The following is a 16,674-nucleotide window of genomic DNA, read 5'->3' as shown; positions in this document are numbered from 1 at the left end:
TGGCACCCCAAAACCCATGCCCACCCTAAAACATAAAATTATCCTTGGCACCCCAGAACCCATACCCGCCTTGAACCCTAAAATTACCTTTTGCCCCCTGAATTCATACCCACCCTAAACCCTAAAATTACCCTTGGAACCCCAAATCCCATACCCACCATGAACCCTAAAATTACCCTTGGTTCTGCAAAACCTATACCCAACCTGAACCCTAAAATTACCCTTGGCACCCTAAAACCAATACCCACCCTGAACCCTCAAATTACCCTTCGCACCCCAAAACCCATATCCGTCCTAAAACGTAAAATTATCCTTGGCACCCAAAAACCCAGAACCACCGTGTACCCAAAAATTACCCTTAGCACCCCAAACACATACCCACCTTGAACTCTAAAGTACCCTTAGAACCCCAAAAGCCATACCCACCCTGAACCCTACAATTACCCTTAGCACCCCAAAAACTATACCCACCCTAAACCCTAAAATTACCCTTGGGGCCCCCCCAAACCCATATCCTACCTGAACCCTGAAATTACCCTTATCATTCCAAAACCCATACCCAAACTGAACCCTAAAATTACCCATAGCACCCCAAAACCCATACCCACACGGTACCTAAAATTACCCTTGGCACCCCAAAACCCATACCCACCATGAACCCTAAAATTAACCACAGCACTCCCATACCCACCATGAACCCTAAAATTACCATAGGCACCCCAAACCCTTACTCACTCTGAACCCTATAATTTCCCTTGGCACCCCAAAAGCCATACCAACCATGAACCCTAAATTTACTCCTAGACCCCAAAGCCCAAACCCACCCTAAACCCTATACTTACTGTATACTTACATGTAAAACACATATGCCTTTACCATACACACATTGACATCAAAATTTGTTGTAAAGGCATGCGTGGTAAAGGCAAATGCGTTGTAGTGGCATGCGTTGTAATTACATTCTGATGTGATGGCATGCGTTGTACTAGTTTCATTGTAATGGCTGTTTCCCCATGTAGACGAATGTGCTTTCACATCATGAGTGCATAATAACTCTTCAACATGGTAATCATGTGCATTCATACATTCTCAGGGATTTGCCGATTTGTGGAGACGAAAATTGTTGGAATTCATAAAGAGGTTATTTGTCATCCTTACATTTTACCTAAAACCTTTAATCATTTCTAGATTGTAACATGACAGTCTTTATTTTGTTTCATTTCAGTCATACGTGACCTGTTCCCTGGGCATACAGTACGTAGGTTATGTGATGATCTGTTTTGCCGCAACCAACTCACTTTGCTCCATGTTGTTTGGAAAGATTTCGCAGTACACAGGCAGAATTGCTCTCTTTGGACTAGGTAAGTCAGCCCATGTTTGTCTGTATATGCACAATGAGAAGGCGCATTAGGTATATGTTTGTGTGCATGGTTACAAGGAAGGCTTTGGTACACCTTCTTGGACTATTTTAAGGGTGCAACACACAATTAAAGGGTATGAGTGCAGCACAAACAAACTCGACAAGTTGCAGTCAAAGGGTCTGAGTCAGGCACCAACAAACAAATTCAGCGAGCTGCAGGGTAAGGGTCTGAGTGCAGCACAACAAACGCAGAAAGCTGAAGTCAGAGGGTCTGAGGCAGGCACCAACAAATCTAGCAAGCTGCAGGGAGAGGGTCTGAGTGCAGCACACATAATCACCAAGCAACAGTCAAAGAATCTAAGTCAGGCACCAACAAACCCAGCAAGCTGCAAGTAAAGGGTCTGCGTCAGGCACCAACAAAGCCATCAGGCTGCAGGGAAAGGGTCTGAGTGCAGTATACCAAACCCAGAAAGCTGAAGTCAGAGGGTCTTAGGCAGGCACCAATAAACCTAGCAAGCTACAGGGAGAGGGTCTGAATGCATCATAACAAAATCACCAAGCAGCAGTCAAAGACCGTAAGTCAGGCACCAACAATCCCAGCAAGCTGCAAGTAAAGGGTCTACGTCAGGCACCAACAAATTCAGCAAGCTGCAGGGACTACCAAGCCAAGTACTCCGTGGACCGGAAACAAGCATCTGGGGACCGGTTTCAAAGTTTCAGCCCTCATCAACTAAGCTAGCTTCAAATGGCATGGAGAGCACAGGACCCACGTGTGGGCATACCCATCCCACACGGGGTGAAAAATGCAAAAAGAACAATTGATGGACAGAATGTTGAACAATGTCAAACATTCAGCCCAGTACAGAGATCTGGGCCTAAATCAATAGTTTTTGCTCACTGTGCCACTGGATTCAAGCTAGCCTGGCTGATATGGGGCAATACCCCGAGATCAGTCCCTGTATGCTTGTTTACAGTACAGGGAGGACCTGACTTGCAGTTCAGGCTAGATGTGTAATATTAAATAGTTACCTAGAACCTTTTGTGACCACTCTCCAGTTGTTCTGACAATAGCAATGCAGGGTCACCAAATGCCTGACCATCTAACTACCCACAAACCATGGTGTAGACCTCTGCTTTGCTAAAGGACTTGGGCTTTAAAGCTATATTGCAAAAGCAGGACTTTTTTTAAACAAACACAGACTCTGTTTCTTTCTTTTTAATGGTATGGAAAATATTTAAAGTGTATATGCAAGGGATTTTTATCTACAAACAGTCCGGGGGTTTTAAGTCCCTTCAGGCTCATCAGCAATTGTTGGAAACCAAACTTACTGAGGCACAGCAGCACTAACAGCTAGATTCATCAAGCTTAAATCCGCTCGCAAAGGGGCAGATTCTCAGAATCTGCCCCTTTGCGACCGGTATTTTTGCATTTGGGATGCATCATCCCAAATGCAAAAATCGCTATTTAATAATTCGCTAAATTGCGATTCTTTCCATTTAAGGAATCTCAAATTGAGATTCCTTAAATGCAATGCATAAAAGTGAAAAAAATAGCGAATTCGCTATTAGGGCACGCAAATTACCATGAAGTACAACTTCATGGTAATTTGCAAGTATTAGAAATCGCTATTTTTTTAGTGATTTTTTGATGCATAGCATTTTGCTATTCCTTAATAGCGAATCGGTATTTTTCGCTATTAAGGAATAGCAAAATGTGTTCTTGATGAATCTGGGGGTAAGAGTCTTCTCCGAAGGTGGCCACATTGGCAGTTCTTGATGGCCTATCGACTCAGTTCAGGGAAGCTGCAAACCACAAGGTAGCATGCCACCTAGGTAAACAAATGTGCAAGCTCATGAATACAGGAAGGAGGAATAACCCAGTAGAATGCTTGCCTACATCTGAGGGGAACGTGGCCCAGAACGATAGGGATATCCTTGCGCTCACAACAAGGAGAGACCATATTAGGTTAAACCACCGTGTTTTTGCTTAAGGCAACGTTGGTATATTTATACCTGAAAGGTGCCGGGTTTGACGTAAGGTTGGACATAAGACGTCACTAAGAACTAACAGTTCTTTCTGGACTCCAGGAGTTCTTGTGCAAATCAAAACAAAAGCAGGGGGAATTCCCGGGCTGCTGGAGGCTTGGTTTGTTTAAAGAACGCGTTGTACTTTCTAGGAGTCTAGGGGAGTAGCCTTGCCGTATTTGGACTGCATGGGCTATTACTAAATAAGGATATGATTCTTATGCCTTTATAAGGATATTATTTATTATAACCACATAAGGGCATAAATCGGGAATATCGAATTAGGGTCCTAGATAGAAACACAATACCCACTCCATGTATTAATGTCCATCATTACTAAAAACTAAGCAATATTAAACATATAACGATGCATGTGTGTTTTCCAACCCACCCCAAAATACAAAATTCGCATTTGAAATGGTATATGGTAAATACACGAAAATGAGTAGTGGTACTGTACGCTTTTCAAGCAGTGGTTTCATTCAGTTAAAATGCATGTATATATATTAGCTGAATGAATTGCGAAAATTACACATGAGATGGTTCTGAATACAGAAAAGAAGGTCGAGACCATTTCATCACATATTTATACAATACTGTACATGTGATAGAGGCTGAAGTAAAATATTGTCTCTAGAGTTCCTAAAATAGAAGCTCTGTTCTCTAAGAATAGTTCTACTTTAAGCAGAGTACCATGTGCCAGAAAAAAGGTAAATATTTTGGAAATAGAAAAATATTTTCACTTTTCAAGGGAAAAAAATAGTTCCAAATGTTTTCAGTAGTTTTGTTTATCAAAATTGAAGGCCGAATTCAGAGTTCAGGGAATGCTGTGTGCTTGTTGTTTTTAAAACAGTTACTCTTGTAGTTCAGGGGAGAACATCATATCAGACAGGCTTGCAAAAAATTGGTCTACAACATCAGGTAAAAGTTCAACCAAGTTCGAAAATGCTGAAATTGTGCATATGTGAGAATTATTGCTATCATCGATGTTTGGATCAGCAATGCTCACAGAAGGTTGTACCTGTTTGGTGCTGCTTTCCTCTCGTACTTCACTGCCACCTACTCGTAGTGGTGAAGTCTCAACGAATGCCGTCATCAGAATAGGTAGCCGCTGAAGACAACACGTTGCATGAGTCGTTACCGGACCTAGCAAAGTATCGATATCCATTGGTACTGCTGATGGTAGTGTAAGACAGACGTCTAACACGCATTTTTCTCCGCATAGCAGACATCGAAGCACAGGTAAGATGCAATCTTGCCAGATTGGTCTGAATGAAAGAAACCAGGTTGCACTCAGATCTCTTAGCCGGGCTAATCCGAGGACTCTAGTGATTTGGTCTTGGTAGCGTATTGCTAAGATCGTCTCTTCCATTGTAGCTGGAGTTCTGTCTGTGGCTTGGCTTGCCATATCGGAGCAGAAGGATCAAAAATAAAAATCCTGCTACGAGTCCCAAAAGAAGAGGCAGGCTGCCGAAAAAGGAATGGACAAAATTCGGGAAAATGCCCAGAACTGTTTCAAAGGGTGCTAACAGTCCCGAAAAAATTGTCTTAAATACATGTGCGATGCCACTGGTATCAGACATGTTTAGAATTTGACCTAACATTTCTACGAAATGCATGGGGCATTTTGGTGATAATAGGGAATGTATCTCTGCTGCTGTCCTTGCAACTTGCAGATCATACGTCTCTTTGGACGAGGTTAAAGGCACAGTTGTCTGTAAAAGAATGGATTTCATTCTGCTTAAAGTATCAATTCGAATAGAAGAGATATTCAAAGAATGTCATATTGCCGCCTCCATGTCTGGATTGCTGTTTGGATACAATACTTGCATACAGCAAGTGACCATGGAAGTAACGCTCACGAGATAGGCTTTTCCTGGCATCATGCCTCAACAGCTGTGGTCACTTATTAGAACATAACTGCAGTTGGAAAGCTGTCTGAAAAATGGCTCTATCTGTGTTGCAGGAGTGCCGTGCAGGTGACATGAAAGGTTATTTGAAGACCCTTCGCAGGCTCCATGCAAGTTAATACCTTGACACAGGAGTGTACCACTTAGTGATTTTTTACAATTGTTACCACTAAGGAATACCTCTTTTTTCCCTTCACTATAACATTTGTGTGTATAAGGTAAATTCCATGTTGACTTGATGTATCCTTTACCCAACCTTTCATACAGGCCTGCTGGTATATATTTTTGGCAATACTTAAACTGGAAAGTTGTTATCGGAATTGTAATTGTTCCGTGTATTATCCATTCAATGACAGGTCTCTCCGACATTGTCAATGGTAATCTCTCAAGTTTTTCAATGCTCAGAATCGTATAGTCTGCTCCTTTTTGTGCCAAACTGATTTGTTTATCAGTAAGGTTAAAGATAGAGAATAATGACGTTGTGTTGATTAAACGCCATGGCATGTAGCCTGAACGCAGGTTTTGCAACGTCCAGCCTAGCTGTACAATAGAACGTAATTGGGACTGGCCATGTTGTAACATTAGCAAGTCCTGCTCTATTATATCAATAGCAGATGATACAATACTGTCCAGTGAATATATTCTGGAGGACAGAGTCGTTAACCCATTATCCACAACAGAAAGTGTTTTTTCCAAATTTATACGATCAATTTCTCGTATTTTTTCTGCTGTTTCAATTTGTGTTACTTTCCAAGCTTCGTTGTAAGCAGCGTATATACCGGCGTATATGAAACGTTTTTGACGCTGTTTGCGTGGTCCCAGTATGAAATCACGCATGTCAGCACCGTCTTTAAGTAAAGTCAAGTGTTGCTTAATTTCAGCCAGTGTGGATTTCTGTAGCCATTCGAGGCAGAGTTTCCCTACACTGTATGTTGTAACTATCTCTGGATGTTGTCTCTGGGAGTATCTAGGGTCTGGCCTGGTCTGTTTAAACCCCTGTGTTTTGTTCAGGAATCTATCTTGACAGTTATTTGTGTCTGTGGGCCAGATCAACCATTTTTTCCAATCAGGATTTGTTCTGTTTTGGTGTAAAATATGGAATACGTCTATCTCCACATCTGTAGTGCTATTACTATCAGGCATGGGATTCAGAATAGACGGTTTGTTTAAGTCTTTTATCTTGGCTAAACCAAGACAGGCTGTCTGTTGAATGGTGTCATTCAAGAATATTATTTGTTCTGGGATCATGCAGGCTCTAAATAATGCTTCTAGACCTTTTACCTGCCAGTCTTTTGAACCCCAGATGGTTTTTGTTTCAATGTTGTTTTTCCAAAAATCAAAACCAAATGTAGACATTTTGTCATAACATTTTTCAGAATAAATTAATTTAGTATTTGTCAAAAAAAATTTCATTCCTGTCCTATTTAACATTTTAAAATAAAACGTTTCTGGATCCCTGTTGTTAATCCCTGAGAAGTAATGGAATTTCTCATAAAATGTTTTTGAGCTGCCTTTTGGTGGAGTTGGACAATGTTCCCATTGGTTATAAGTCAAAACATTTCTAGGTTGAGCAGATTTATGCAAATAGTGATGACCATAGTGGTTAAAACAGTACATTTCTTCACAGTTCGATGAACTCTGTAAATAATCATGTTCTGTAAATTTTGCTGACATTACTAAATCTGACATCATATTATTAATATTGTCAAAGTCCCAATCATCAGAGAAAGTACTTGGTGTCACAAAGTCACTTAAGGAAACCTTAAACTGGTGTGGATATTTCAAGAGCTCAATCGGGCCATAGATTTCATAATCCATTTTGTCCCATGCTACCCCACCGGGTATTGGATTGGCTGTGATGTTCACTGATGACAGTTCTCTTTTCTCGATGTGTGATCTGTGAGGCTTTAGGACCAAGTTGATGTTCTGATTTGCTGTGTCCATTGTACTGTATTTTCCATCAATGAATCTACCCAAACATAAAACCATGATGAGCCAAAGCAGGAGGAAAAGTACACCTAACACAATCCAAAATTCAATCCATGGTGAAATCAGATAAGTTTCTTTTAGTTGGTGAAAGAGTTCAGTTACTTTGTCTTTGAAAGTTTTTGTTGCTGGCGTTTCTTCAGGCTCGCTTGGATCTTCAGAAAAGTCATCGAAATTGATGAAATAGCCAGATGCAGTTCTGTCAATTGTTGGAATTGCTTCCGGGGTGTCATTTGCTTTTTGATTTTTCTTTGTTTCATCAGCATAGTCTGAGGCTACATCATTGTAGACAGGTGTTTCTTGACAAACTGTTGCAATTTGGGTTTCAAGAGGCCCAAGTTCCATGGCTTTGTTGCATAGTCCTTTGTTATTCACTGCAGGTTTATCAAATGTGATTAGTCTTTCAGTTTGAACCTCTTGGATTGTAGCAAAGTTTGGTCTTCTGCTATTTCTTGGGAGTCCACTGGGCCTACTACTTATTACTGGCCATATGATTGTGCTTTTACCAGGTCGACAACTCAGTTCTCCTTTTTACCAGCAAGGGGCGGTAGTACAACTGATCTTGTTCCGCTGACAGCTAAGACAGGTACTGCTTTTCTGTAAGAAGGCCCAAATTCCTTCTTCACCGCGATCCTTTCTCTGACCAGATCCCCAATCTTTGGAATCCAGACAGGTCTTGCTGGGACAGGTGGTTTCTCTTCAGTGACTGTTGGCTTTAACTTTATATTACTCAGACTTCTTCTTGTTTCATTTAAGTCTTGTAAAACAGCCAAACGGTCTTTGATATCAAAGGCTTTTTCTTCTACCACTGAAGTGTGACTACCTAAGTCCTGAATATGCATTCTAGTACCAAACAATAGTTCGTAGGGAGGGAGACCTTTTAGAGAATTTCTTGGCAGATTGTTAAGACTACGTTGGACACTTGTTAAATGTTTGACCCACCCATCACCCGAACCTAATACCCTCGCCGTTATAGATTGCTTTATGTTACGGTTCTTTCTTTCCACTACCACATTTCCCTCAGGATGGAAGGGAGAAGAGTACTGCAATGCAATGCCCATGCTGGTCATGCCCTCTTTGTAAGCTCGAGAGCTAAACGCAGGACCTTGGTCAGAATGTAGCATGCCAATTGCGTATTCTTCTATTCCGGCCCAGGGGATCCCGCTACCTGTTTTGCTGCATCCTAAGGTCTCCAGCCACCACTGCCTGCCCCCGCCGCCGCCGACCAACCGCGGCCGCCGAGAGGGGCAGGGCAGAAAAGACCACAATTCCCAGCGTCCCCTGCTTCGCGGGGACGCCGTCCGACAGCTGGGGCTTCCGCCCGGAGGAGTACTTTGGCCAGCCCTTCCTCCGGTGGAGCGGGGAACTTCTATTCCGGCCCAGGGGATCCCGCAACCTGTTTTGCTGCATCCTAAGGTCTCCAGCCACCACTGCCTGCCCCCGCCACCGCCGACCAACCGCGGCCGCCGAGAGGGGCAGGGCAGAAAAGACCACAATTCCCAGCGTCCCCTGCTTCGCGGGGACGCCGTCCGACAGCTGGGGCTTCCGCCCGGAGGAGTACTTTGGCCAGCCCTTCCTCCGGTGGAGCGGGGAACTTCTATTCCGGCCCAGGGGATCCCGCTACCTGTTTTGCTGCATCCTAAGGTCTCCAGCCACCACTGCCTGCCCCCGCCGCCGCCGACCAACCGCGGCCGCCGAGAGGGGCAGGGCAGAAAAGACCACAATTCCCAGCGTCCCCTGCTTCGCGGGGACGCCGTCCGACAGCTGGGGCTTCCGCCCGGAGGAGTACTTTGGCCAGCCCTTCCTCCCGCGTCGCGGGACGCGCGCGGGCTGAGCCCGGGCAGAGGGCGGGCCGTCTGTGGCCGTCAGAGGCCAGAGGAGGACGGGACGGGCCACCCCCCCTGATTCTTTCCAATGAGGAGGTATAGAGACGTTTTATTTTCTCACCTGTCTTACACTGTACTGCCTATTGTCGCTTTGGGACCCTCGCAGTCTTAATTTCTATTAATCATGTCCGTCTGGGAGGAGCTGAATGCCCTGTGTGGCACTAAGTATGTCCCGGATGTATCAACCCCCCCCCCCATTATGGGTAGAGACGCGGACCAGCGAAACGGCACTCCAAGGGATGTACCTTTATATTTAAAAAAGTCAAATCTCAAGTCAATACACTGTCCCGGGATCCAAATTGTAAACGGAAGCACGATGAGGAAAAAGATAATGAGATCCAATCTAACGCAAAAAAATTGTGCTCTACTTCTACACCATCCCCCCCCAACCCAATCACTTCAATGGTGGATAAGGCTGTGTATAGAACAGATGATTCTTCATCACCCCTTCAATTGTCCTTACTGGCTCAGTTTGAGCAATTGTTAATATCTGCCATATCACCCCTGGTTACAAAAATTAACGATCTAGGGGACAGGCTGACCAGTATTGAAAAAACACTTAAAAGGAACCCTCCACCAATCAACAAATCAGATATACCTATTTGCCCCAATCCTCCTACCAATTACGAAAAGTCCAAGTCCACTCTATGCAGGAACATCCAATCTTTAGAACTACCTCTTACTACACCTATCCCAACTGGCCCTAAACTGACATTAAATTCTGCACCGGCCAGGACCACTTTAGAAAGAAGGCACCGCATTAATTTACCTCCCGAAGCCGCCCCATACGTGACTGTCCTCTCTGGGGTCCCTGCACTTAGCCAGGGCAAACTCGAAACACACCAGGACCGGTTAAATAAGGCCATTTTCTGGCTAAAGCACAACAGACCATTGCCCCCTGAACTCGATGGTGGAATTCTGAGCGTCAGGAGGGTGGGGTGGCTAGGTACGTTGCCCAAAGACATTTCGGGGGACTTGGTGTTAATCAAATTTAAGCATAGGAACACCGTCCCCTACCTACGAGTTTGCAAGCCAAAAGAAGGAGATGGCCCCATTTGCATTCGGGACTTGTTTGATTTTTATCCGTGCTCCCTTTATCAAGACCAACGGCAATGAACTATAATTCCTGGAAAAGGAGACTCTGTGTACCCTGTGCCACTAACCCTCTAGCCTCCAATTAGCCTTGAATATGCACGAACATTGATTGCTGATTCGTCATATTGATTTAATTCTGTTCTAAGTGTTGATATTAACTTCGTAATGAAATGTTGAGTTAATTATTTATGTACTGTTGCTGCTTTTATGGGTTTTTTTAAACTAAAAATTGAATAAAGCTAAATCAAATCAAAAATTGCGTATGTGCCGATAAAGACTCGCAAATCTTTTATAACAGTTCTGGCGTCAGCCGAGCGCTGGTGTCTGCATTTTAAGTGAATCTAGTCTTAATATTTATGGGATCGCATTTCTCCTGCTGGATTTTTGCGTATAGATAGCCTTATGCTTTCTAATAGAGGTGTCCTGGCACTAGTCTGGTCCGGTTCGCGACTGCAATCTCGGTTGCAGTCTGGACAATCCTTTGCAAATTTGTAATGTTGCAAGTTCATCCCCGGCCACCAGTATTCTGATTGTAATTCTTTTAGAGATTTCACGATCTCTTGGTGCCTTAGACCCTCTCCCATATGTGCGTCTGCTATTAATAAGACTCTCCGGTTCGTGTTTGGAATTACTCTGTCCCCCACTCCAGGGATTTGAGCAAAAGGAACGGAGTTTGCATCAATTATGTATGTATTATTGAGTGGATAGCCGAGAGGTAATGCTGCATAGTCGCCTTTTAATGAGGCTTTTACCGCTAGCATGATTTCTCCGTCTATGTGTTTTTTAGAACTCTTTTTTGTGGCTACGGAAGCCGGTTGAACCGCTTCCGCTGTGGCTCTGTTAGCCAATGAATTCCCCGCAACGTGAACGCCATCACATCGATGACTCAGTGTATGTATCACGTGAGTCTTTCGTAGTTCTTTCTGCAAAAGAACTACCTTTTCCCAAAGCTTTTTATGCTTTATTGTGGCACCCATGTCATCTTTGTAACCGTTTTGAATCCAGGTCTGCATGTCATTATTGTAAGACTTGACGCAGAAATGCGAATCGCACACTATTAGTGTGGGGAATTCGCGATCGGCATTTTCAAGCGCCATCTTTAAAGATCTTATTTCAGCTCGCTGAGCTGAACAGTTTCTGAGTGATTCAGTTTTGGTGATTATTGGTCTGAATTTACCAAAGCGCCAGCGACCATTAACAATCGCGCACGCTGCGTTGTAGGATTTTTCCTCTACATCGTAGTGTTGTGCAAATCTATCCATGTAGATTACACATGTGTACTGTTCGAGAGGCAGAATATCGATTGGCAGAGGATATTCTAGATCTTCTAGTTTTTTCATTTTCGGGTCAAAATAGTGCTTCACGTCTTCTGCAGCAAGAGAATTTTCCCATTGTATCCATTTTGGATCTAATGCCACTGCATTTAGATTGTGTGGGCTTGTTAATGCTTCAAGGGCTGATTCTGCTGTTAAAACAGATATCCTCCTGCCTTGGGCTTGGGCTCTTTCTTTTGCTACAGCAGTTTGAACCGCTGTTAGAATGTTTTCAGTAGAACTGAATTTCATTTCAGTTTGTGTGTACAAATGTGATTTGTAAGCTATTGGTACCGTTTCTCCCTCATTAGAGGTTAGGTATGTGAATCTGCATCTTCCTGGGATGACTCGGATTACAAGGTTCCCTAAGTTTTCGCTTGTTTGTAGTTTTGATTTAGTTAACATGTCAGTTTGTAATGATCTTAAAATTTCTGTATGTTTCTGAGTCCAATTGATTGGTTTGAAATCAGGTTTTATTAATTCATAGAGAGGTTTAACCCTCTCTGCATAATTTAGAATGTATGTTCTTCCAAAATTCAGGAATTCTAGTATTGTTTGTAAATTCTTCAGCGTTTTTGGAGCTTGGAGTACAGCATACTTCTCTAAGACATTGTCTGCTAGGCTTTTGCCTTCACTTGATAATTCATATCCTAAAAACAGGACAGTTAGATGGGCAACTCTTGACTTTTTAAAGTTGAATTTGTAACCCTCAGCTGCGAACCCAAGTATTATGGTGTTCACTCTTTCAAGTGAGTCTCCATGTCACCATCTGTGAGATAGATGTCATCGACATAAGATATTGCCTCATCATCATATATTTGTAGTAACTCTGTTACCCTTGCTGAGAATAATCCTGGGCAGTTCTTGAATCCCTGTGGGAGTCGACAGAATTGTTTTTGCGACCCCATTATTGAGAAAGTGGTCAAATACCTGCTTTCAGGTGCAATGTTTTGACAAAAGAATCCATTAGAGATATCAAATGTCGTTTTATACTTTTTACGCACAATGTTATTCATTAGTGCTGCACTGTGTGAGTTTTGTACTGCAAATGTTTTGCAGCAGGAGTTTAGGTGTCTGTAGTCCAAAACTAGACTATATGAATCGTCTGGCTTGGAGACAGGAAACAAAGGATTGTTCATTTGTGAGGTGCATGTTTCAATCACCCCCTGATATTCAAGTTGATCTAAGATCTCCCTGACTTGTTTTTTAGCTTCTTGTTTAACTGGGTACTGCCTTTGTGCAGTGGGTTGATTTTTTTAACTGGATTTTGTGAGGAGGAGAATCCTCATCCCATCCTACATGATTTTTATATAATGCAGGAGCTTGGGCCACTGCCCATTTTTTTGCAAATGTATATTTTTTATGAATTGGAATATGATTTGAGAAGGCAGGCATAATCATTTCTTCTCCATGAGGGCACTCCCTGACAAACTCTGGTGGCCAGTCTTTCTCAGCTAACAGGATGTCATAGCCTTTCGAAAGGTTATCCCAAAAGAGACCCCTTACTTTCCTAGTCTTGTCCCCCTCTATATGCAATGTTATTTCGTATAATTTATGGTGTTTGCTAACTCTGGTGTCTGCAGTTTCCACTTGAATGTATTCATTTGTGTCCACTGTCTCCAGAAGATTCATCAAGATCTTGCGAGCTATGGTTACTTCTGCTGCGCTGTCTAGCATTGTCTGGGCCCACTCTCCGTTTTTCAGTTGTGTCCTCAGTATCCTTGGCATGTTTTATTCTAATACTTGCTACCTTCTTTTTTGGAAATTGTAATTTTTTACTTTGATGAGCAGGTTCCTTGTCTTTGGACTTGACGTGCTCTTCTTTGTGTTCTGACCGTCCTCTTCTTTCCGATTTCTGTGAGGCAGTCTGAAAAGACCGATAGGGACGTGTATCAATATCTTGATATCTATCAGGTTTTCTTAATTTATCCCTATCTCTAAGGTTGTATCTTTTCTCAGAGGGCTCATTTTATGAGAAATTCCCATACTTTTCAGGGTTTAACATCACTGATCCAGAAACGTTTTATTTTAAAATGTTAAATAAGACAGGAAGGAAAAACATGTTGACAAATACTAAATTGATTTATTCTGAAAAATTTAATGAAAAAATGTCTACATTTGGTTTTGAATTTTGGAAAAACAACATTGAAACAAAAACTATCTGGGGTACAAAAGACTGGCAGGTACAAGGTCTAGAAGCATTATTCAGAGCCTGCATGATCCCAGAACAGATAATATTCCTGAATGACACCATTCAACAAACAACCTGTCTTGGTATAGCCAAGTTAAAAGACTTAAACACACTGTCTATTCCAAAGCCCATACCTGATAGTAATAGCACTACAGATGTGGAGATAGACGTATACCATATTTTACACCAAAACAGAACAAATCCTGATTGGAAAAAATGGTTGATCTGGTCCACAGACACTAATAACTGTCAAGATAGATTCCTGAACAAAACACAGGGGATCAAGCAGACCAGGCCAGACCCAAGATATTCCCAGAGACAACATCCAGGGATAGTTACAACATACATTGTAGGAAAGCTATGCGTCGAATGGTTACAGAAATCCACCCTGCCTGAAATTAAGCAACAGTTGACTTTACTTAAAGAAGGTGCTGACTTGCGAGATTTCATTTTGGGACCTCGCAAACAGCCTCAAAAACGTTTCATATACGCCGGTATACACGCTGCTTACAACGAAGCTTGGAAAGTAATGCAAATTGAAACTGCTGAAAAAATACGAGAAATTGATTGTATTAATTTGGAAAAATCACTGTTTGTAGTGGTTAATGGGTTAACGACTCTGTCCTCCAGAATATATTCACTGGACAGCATTGTATCATCTGCTATTGATATAATAGAACAGGATATGCTAATGTTACAACATGGCCAGTCCCAATTACGTTCTATTGTACAGTGAGGCTGGACGTTACAAAACCTCCATTCAGGCTACATGCCATGGCGTCTAATCAACAAAACGTCATTATTTTCTATCTTTAACCTTACAGATAAACAAATCTCTTTGGCACAAAAAGGAGCAGACTATACGATACTGAGCATTGAAAAACTTGAAAAATTACCATTGACAATGTCAGAACGACCTGTCATTGAGTGGATAATACATGGTACAATTACAATTCCTATAACAACTTTTCAGTTTCAATATTGCCAAAAGTATATACCAGCAGGCCTGTATGAAAGGTTGGGTAAAGGATACATCAAGTCAACCTGGAATTTACCTTACACACATAGATGATATAGTAAAGGAAAAAAAAAAGAGGTATTTCTTAGTGGCAACAACTGTAAAAAATCACTAAGTGGTACACTCCTGTGTCAAGGTATTAACTTGCATGGAGCCTGCGACGGTTCATCAAATAACCTTTCATGTCACCTGCACGGCACTCCTGCAACACAGATATGGCCTTTTTTCAGACAGCTTTCCAACGGCAGCTACGTTATAATAAGTGACCACATCTGTTGTGGCATGGTGCCAGGAATAGCCTATCTCGTGAGCGTTACTTCCAGGGTCATTTGCTGTATGCAAGTATTGTATCCAAACAGCAAACCAGACAAGGAGGCAGCAATATGGCCTTCTCTGAATATCTCTTCTATTCGAATTGATACTTTAAGCAGAATGAAGTCTATTCTTTTACAGACAACTGTGCCTTTAGCCTCATCCAAAGAGACGTATGATCTGCAAGTTGCAAGGACAACGGCAGAGATACATACACTATTATCGACAAATTGCCCCGTGCATTTCGTAGAAATGCTAGGTCAAATCTTAAACATGTCAGATACCAGTGGCATCACACATGTATTTAAGACAATTTTTTCGGGACTATTAGCACCCTTTGAAGCAGTCCTGAGCATCTTCCCGAATTTCGTGCACTCTGTGTTCGGCGGCCTGCTCTCATCTTGGGACTCGTAGCAGGAATTTTATTTTTGTTCCTTCTGCTCCGATATGGCAAGTCAAGTCACAGACAGAACCCAGGCAACAATGGAAGAAACGATCCTAGCGATGAGATACCGAGAAAGGATTACTAAGGTCCTCGGCTTGAAGAAGCTAAGAGATCTAAATACTACCTGGTTTCTTTCATTCAGACCAATCTGGCAAGATTGCATCTTACCTGTTCTACGATGCCTGCTATGTGGAGAAGAATGTGTGTTGGACGTCCGTCTTACACTACCATCAGCAGTACCTATAGATATCGATACTTTGCTTGGTTCGGTAACGGCTCATGCAACGTGTTGTCCCCAGCGGCCACCTATTCTGATGACGGCATTCGTTGAGACCTCACCATTACGATTAGGTGGCGGTGAGGTACGAGATGAAAGCGGCACACAGGTACAACCATCTGTGACCATTGCTGATCCAGACACCGATGATGGCAAGGAGTCTCACATTTGCACTATTTCTACTTTTTCAGACTTGGTCCAACTTTCACCTACTGTTGTAGATGAATTCTTTGCCAGACTATCTGAGTTAATGTTCTCTCCTAGCAACGAGAATCATTTTTGAATAACTTTTGAAAACATGAGCACACAGCGTTCCCTGAACTCTGAATTTGGCCTTCAGTTTTGATAAACAGAACTCCTAAAAAAACTTTTGGAACAATTTTTTGCCCTGAAAGCGAAATGCTTTTCCCGTTCCCAAAATATTTACTTTGTTGGCACATGGTACTCTGCTTAAAGTAGAACTATTCTTAGAGAACAAGATTTCTATTTTTGAAACTCTAGAGACAATATTTTGATTTAGCCTCTAGCACATGTACAGTATTGTATCAATATGTGATGATATGGTCTCGACCTTCTGTTTTGTATTAAGAGCCATTTCATAAAAGTAATTTTCGCAAATCATTCAGCCAACGTACCATATATGCATTTTCTGAATGTTACCACTGCTTGAAAATCGTACAGTATAATACTCATTTTTCGTGTATATTCCATTTCAAATGCATTTTATGTATTTTGGGGTGGGTTGGAAAACACACGTATCGTTATATGTTTAGTATTGCTTGGTATTTAGTAATGATGGACATTATACGTGGAGTGGGTGTTGTGAACGTATCTAGGACCCTATTTAAATATTCGC

General features: G+C 42.2%; 1 protein-coding gene across 1 annotated transcript in view; it reads left to right on the top strand.

The window, feature by feature from the left end:
• UNC93A (unc-93 homolog A) overlaps positions 1 to 16,674 on the top strand; it is a 305,890-nt gene that overhangs the window by 274,532 nt on the left and 14,684 nt on the right. The window contains exon 6 of the mRNA XM_078648549.1: positions 1,226 to 1,361. Coding sequence (XP_078504675.1) covers positions 1,226 to 1,361 — 136 coding nt within the window. The remainder of the gene's footprint in view (positions 1 to 1,225; positions 1,362 to 16,674) is intronic.

The sequence above is a fragment of the Lissotriton helveticus genome, chromosome 6, assembly GCF_964261635.1.
Source record: "Lissotriton helveticus chromosome 6, aLisHel1.1, whole genome shotgun sequence".
In the NCBI taxonomy this organism is placed as follows: Eukaryota; Metazoa; Chordata; class Amphibia; order Caudata; family Salamandridae; genus Lissotriton; species Lissotriton helveticus.
The sequence above is the reverse complement of the archived record's forward strand: the minus strand, read 5'-3'. Positions and strand labels throughout refer to the sequence as shown.